The sequence below is a fragment of the Cannabis sativa genome, chromosome 3 (assembly GCF_029168945.1).
Source record: "Cannabis sativa cultivar Pink pepper isolate KNU-18-1 chromosome 3, ASM2916894v1, whole genome shotgun sequence".
NCBI classification, from domain to species: Eukaryota; Viridiplantae; Streptophyta; class Magnoliopsida; order Rosales; family Cannabaceae; genus Cannabis; species Cannabis sativa.
In genome coordinates, this window is record NC_083603.1 from 2628927 (window position 1) to 2634926 (window position 6000).

Sequence of the window (6000 nt, forward strand, 5' to 3'; positions counted from 1 at the left end):
ACCCAAAATACCCTGACATAAGAGAGTCACATGGAGAGTATCTTGAAGTGACAGGGGCAAAATTGGTACAATGTTTAAAAAAAGAAGTAAAAATAATAAACTTTAAAAAAGAGGATAAAAATATAAAAGGACAATATAAAAAAGGTATAAAGTGTAATTTCCTCATTAATAATTGAATTGAGGAAATTACATTATACCCACTTAACTTTACTTGTTTTTATTTTTACCTTCATTTTTATATTCTTTAAGATATACCCATATAAATTATGTCCCTATTAGACTCCTTAAGTTAATGTAAATTATATGTTAGACTTAAGTAAAGAGTGAAAGTATATTAGGGCAACTCACTCATAAAAGTGGGTATATTTAATAAAATATAATATGAGGATATTTCTAATTAATGGATACAAAAAAGATATATTCCTCAACTTATCTCCAAATAATTTAGAATTAATTAGATGTGTCATCGTATTTCTCAAAAGAATTTAAAATGTGTCATTTCTTTCTTTTTTTAACCAAAGTAAAATATCAATAATTCTTGTCAAAAATAAAAATATATAATCGTTTTATGATCGCACAGTAAATTTTGATTGTTTGTGCAACTATTCATAGTTATTTTATTAACAAAATTTTTTATAAAGTTATTTTGCTAATAAAATTTTCTGACGAGCCTAAAAAGTTCGCATATGAGCAATGACGAAGTGAGAATACATATTATGAATTGTGAGGAAAAATAAATAGAAGGGACAAATTAGTAATAATCATATATAATTTTTTTTCGTTAGTACATACTGGAGATAAGGGTGTATATTGGTCGGTTTGGTCAAATTATATCATATTTCCACCGAATGTATACATTGAGTTAAAAATATTTAAACATGACCCGTCTAATTAAGAAAATAATAAAAAAAAAAATAACTCGCCCAATAATTTTAATTGGTTTGGTTGGATTAAGACCTAACGCTATCCATTAAACAATCTTAACCTCTCTTATTGGAATAAATTTTCCCTCCCCCGCCAGAAAGACTTTATTATAGAGAATTTACAGTATCTAAAGTGACTCACAATATTACAGGACTCGCGATATTAAAGGTACCTCGCAATATTAACTGAAAGTAATCTTGCTGTATCAAAGAAAGCACACCTCACATATTTATTGAAATTGCAGAAATTGCAGTATCAATAAGAAAAAGTGTGAATTACAAGTTAAGCATTCAAAGTACAACTAAGACAAACGTTACATACTATCTATAAGTAGGGACTTCTCCCTCCATTCAAAAGGTACTAGGCTAATCTGAATAATAAAAATGCAAAGCAAGAGATCTCTTTTCAAGAGTGGATTGGGCAGGCCGAACTCGAAACTTCTACTGAACTACTATATATTTTGTGTTTATTCTATAATATTTTCATACTTGTATATAATTATATATTATATTTTTTAAGTACTCGCATATTTGGTGTTGTCTAAATTTCTCCGATAACAAACTCGAAATTATATGTTATAAAACGTTCAGTTCTAATGAAATATAGCAATGGAATAATATGAAACAAGAGAAAGCTTTAAATTTCATTCCCTCAATATTAGCTAAGAACTATACCATTTCATTATACAAATGTTATAACAAATTATAGCCAAAAAAAACTTCTATACACAAAAGAAGAAAAAGGAAAGAAGACATCATCATGCCCTTGTCTTACAATTTAAGCAAAACTTGCTCAAGAAAATTGCTTCTTCCCCTCATCGGTGCCATAAATTCGTTGAAGTTCCCGAGTTGCAGCCAAAAAGGATTCTGTAAAACAAGGAAATCAAATGACCTCATTAACTTATCATGTTTAGAACGATTTTCAATTCGAATGACATGTAGTTTTTCTTACCTTTCCAAAGACGAAATGACTTCTGATTGATAGGCGAACCGGTAATGGTTTGAATGGCATCAAATAACATGTTCTGAGGTGTACTTCTGAGTTCTTGAACAATCCCATAGACAGTTTTACCATTCTCGAAATAAATATGGTTATTCGGGTGTTTTGTTTTGCAATCAGCATGACGTTCGAATTCATATGCATTGATCACCTACAATGAAATCAGCAGTCATCTAAAAACTCATAGCTCGATCGGTCTCAAAACTTCCCTCAAGAAACAAATTTAAATCAAAGCATACCTTAGTGAAATTACATGACTGACAGCCACATAGATATCCAGCGCCTTTTATAACGCCACGAAGCTCCTTCTAATATGCATAGGAAGAGCCAATACATGTCACTAAACATAAGCTAATTTTAAAGTACCAAATGTTATATAGGTACCCAAGAGTGACTCGAGTTTTAGCCCCTACCAATTCTGTTACCCCTCTTAGTTCTAAACATAAGCTAATTTTAAAGTACCGAATGTTATGTAGGTACTCAGGAGTTACTCGAGTTTTAGCCCCGACCATTTGAGTTACCCCTCTTAATAAGCTAATTCGAAAGAAAGGCATTATAACAAAGTAATGTTTTTTACCTCCTTTGACCAGGCAACATACTTCACAGGCACTCCATCCAGCATACCAGTCGATAGCAAACTTCGAACATTTGAAGGGAAATTGTTCGGTTGAGTCTTCTTAAGGAATTTGTTATCATCTTTCTTTTTCGATACACTTTCTGCAACAGAATTAGTTAAATGGGAAGTAGTGAGTACTTCAGCATTTGAGTTAGCAATCTTTTTCTCATTCATTTCTTCCATCTTTTGAGCCATCAGCAATTCATAACTCGAAACCAGTCTATCATCATCATACCCTCCAAATGATATGATAGTACTCTCTCCATTGTTAAAGGAATGTCCCGAGTTGAAAGCATGACTCGTCGATATACTACTCTCTTCCTCAACCTTGTTGAATGTTTGATCAGCTGACATAAAACGATTATCTGATAAGATATCATTATCAGTGTCCCTACTATAAGCTTGTCCTATCGATACAAACATAGGATTCTCAGAATCCTTAACCTCACTCACTTTAACTTTCCTTAACCCTCCATAAGTAACACTCGATCTAGGATCATCAAGGGCATGAGGCATTGACAAACCGAACGAGGAATCATTATTACCAAATGAATCCTCCTCAACTTTTCTCTCCAAATTCATTTTCCCCAAGCCATCAAACCCCACAGTCTTAGCTGTCTCGGGTTCATATAACCACGAATGAAAACCCGGAGGAGTACTACTCCAAGGAGAAACACAAGCACTTGTGTTTAACATCCCCGAAAAGGGATGATGAACACCATTGGGAACTTCTATAGCTTGTTTCTTATTGGGAACAAGCTCTACCTCGGGATGGCCTTCCACGAACCATTGTTGTTGAGATCTCTTCAACTCGATTCTCGAAGAATCATCATATGCCATCTCTCCATCATTACCCTTTGCCACCCAAAACCCTTGATTCTAAACAAAACAACCGAGGGGGTTCCAAATCAACAAAATTTAGAAACACATTCTATGTGTCCTCACCAATCATTAGTTACATAATAAGCTTACAATATGAAACCAAAAATGATACCTTTTTCATGTTACAAATTTTAGTAACTACAAAAGCTTACAACTTTATGTTTGTTTTTGTTTTAAACTAGGGTCCCTCATTAATCTTAGATACAACATTTGGGGACAAACATAAAGCTACATAACAAATACTATGTAGGACCACACATTAGTATTTGGGGACCATTTGAACTATACTATATACTCTAACTGAGACTGCAATAATAACACAACAGAGAAAAAAAAAAACTTCATTAATTAAAAAAAAAAACTCACCATATTTTGGTGGTATCACTTCAAATCTTCAAACAAAAACATAGAACAAGAACAACAAGAGTAGTCAAGCTAAACTTCCCTGAAAACAAATGTACCCAATTAGAAACATAAATCTTTACAATTTCAAACTCATTCATTTCAGCTGAAAAACATAAAAAGACTGAATCTTTTCGTATAGAGCTAAACAAGATTTGATTTTTATTAGTTAAATGGATAATAGGTTGATTTCCCAATTGTACAGAGGAGAAGAAAAGTAAAGAATCGAACCTTAAAAGGAAAAGGGTATGAAGATCCATTGATGGGAGATTAATTGTACGGAAAAGGGTGTTGTTGTTGAGATCTATGAAAAATGGTAATGTTATGGAGATTCCGAGTTGAGTTGAGTTTGTCTGATATAAGAGTAAGAGAGAGAGAGTGGGTTGCACGATCATATTCATAGAGAGAGAAAGGAAGAAGATGATGTAATTGCATCACAAGCGTACACGTGTACATGTTATTATAATATGATGTGGATTATGTAACATAAGACATAAGTACTCAAATCTCAATTCAAATGTATATGAATGTTTATGTAATTGTGGGTCTCCACTAATCACATTATTTTATAAATTGTTTTTTATATTTTCAATTTAACTCTTTTTATTAATTTTTGAGGTTTTTCTCAATAAAATCTTTTAAATTATTAAATTGTATCATTTATTTTTCACAGTTAACTGTTATTATGAATTACATACTTATGTATATATTTTTGTACACGTGACACATTTATATTAATATATTTAATATTATTATTAGATGACACCTTAATTTACTAACATTCAGTAGTTTTGAAGGTTTTACCACTAAAATTTAAGTTTGAAGGGTTAAATGCAAGTAAAATAATAGTTGAAAGGATTTAACCTCCAAAAAAACTCTTAATTTATTTTGATTGGGAAATTTCATTTTTTGCCCTTAATAAAACCCCCAATATCAAAATTTAGACCCTCCACTAATTTGTACAAATTAATTCCATTGATTACATGAACTTCCTATTTCACCCTTTTATTAAAAAAAATAAAAAAAAAATTGTTAAAAACTAAAAAAAACTTCCCCCTCTCTCTTCCCTCTCTCTTCCTTTCTCTCTTCTCTCTCGTGCACCCCTCTCTCTCTCTAAAAAAAATTGAAAAAACTTCCCTCTCTCTTCCCTGTTGAATGTTTATTTCTCTGTGGGCGGTGGTAGAAAACCGGAGCACACCCCAATCACTCAAGAATCTTACACCATTATAATGGATAAATTGTGTTTTAAGCATTTTGTTAGATTTTATGTAGTTTGCTTTCGTTATATGTGTCGTATTTATTGAAACTGGTATTTTTTGGTTTGAAATGGTAGAGATCTTGCAGATCTAGTTTTCTGTCGAAATCTGGGTTTTCCAGATATTATCGACAGTTTATCGATAGAATATCGATGCTATGTCGATATCCTGCTAAGAAAGGTCAGGGATGACCATTATCGACATGTTGTCGACAGTTTGTCGATATCATATCGATTAAAAAGCAAATTAACCCTAAAATTGAAAGTAGTTTGACCAATAAAATTGTCTGTGTTGTTAATGTATATCGATGGGATGTCGTAGGTGTATCGATAGGATGTCGACACAATGAGAATAAAAAAAATTTGACCTAAAATGTCGATAATTTGTCGACGGTATATCGATAATTTATCGACAATGTGATTTAATTGCTAATTCTGTGTGATAATATCGACCTCATGTCGACATGATGTCGACATTGTGTCGACAATTTTGTTTGCTAAATAGGCGTGATCATACTTGGAATATCGATAGCATGTCGACAGTATGTCGATATGTTGGCGACAATGTGATGTAATTGCTTTCTGTGATTGCTAAGTGTGATATCGATTGATTGTCGACATCATGTCGATAGTGTGTCAACAATTTTGTGTCGACAAATTCTCAAATAAATTATGTATGTTAATTTGCTTTTTAATCGACATGATATCGACAAACTGTCGACAACATGTCGATAATGGTCATCCCTGACCTTTCTTAGCATGATATCGACATAGCATCGATATTCTATCGATAAACTGTCGATAACTTCTGGAAAACCCAGATTTCGAAAGAAAACTAGATCTGCCAGATATCTACCATTTCAAACCAAAAAATACTAGTTTCAACAAATACGACACATATAACGAACACAAACTACATAAA

The 6000-nt window shown here is 32.2% G+C and overlaps 1 protein-coding gene across 2 annotated transcripts; it reads right to left on the reverse strand.

Moving 5' to 3' along the window:
* Positions 1-1545: 1545 nt before the first annotated feature.
* On the reverse strand, positions 1546-4240 carry LOC115708679 (uncharacterized). 2 transcript variants are annotated; one of them, XM_030636662.2, is made up of 6 exons: positions 4055-4240; positions 3788-3866; positions 2501-3418; positions 2163-2228; positions 1876-2074; positions 1546-1790 (listed from the first exon to the last, which is right to left on the reverse strand). In XM_030636662.2, exons 2-6 carry the CDS (start codon positions 3788-3790, stop codon positions 1717-1719), a joined length of 1260 nt encoding a protein of 419 aa, XP_030492522.2. In that variant the 5' UTR covers positions 3791-3866; positions 4055-4240; the 3' UTR covers positions 1546-1716. The 2 variants fall into 2 exon arrangements, with proteins under 2 accessions (XP_030492522.2, XP_030492521.2); XM_030636661.2 differs by having other exon boundaries at positions 2163-2231; positions 4055-4230.
* Positions 4241-6000: the final 1760 nt, after the last annotated feature.

Bases quoted from the DNA above. Each gene is read 5' to 3' on its own strand.
- LOC115708679 (XM_030636661.2), bottom strand. The intron at 2,232-2,500 runs GTAAAAAACATT...TATGCATATTAG, and splicing joins ATGTTGCCTGGTCAAAGGAG to AAGGAGCTTCGTGGCGTTAT. The intron at 1,791-1,875 runs GTAAGAAAAACT...CTTGTTTTACAG, and splicing joins GTCATTTCGTCTTTGGAAAG to AATCCTTTTTGGCTGCAACT.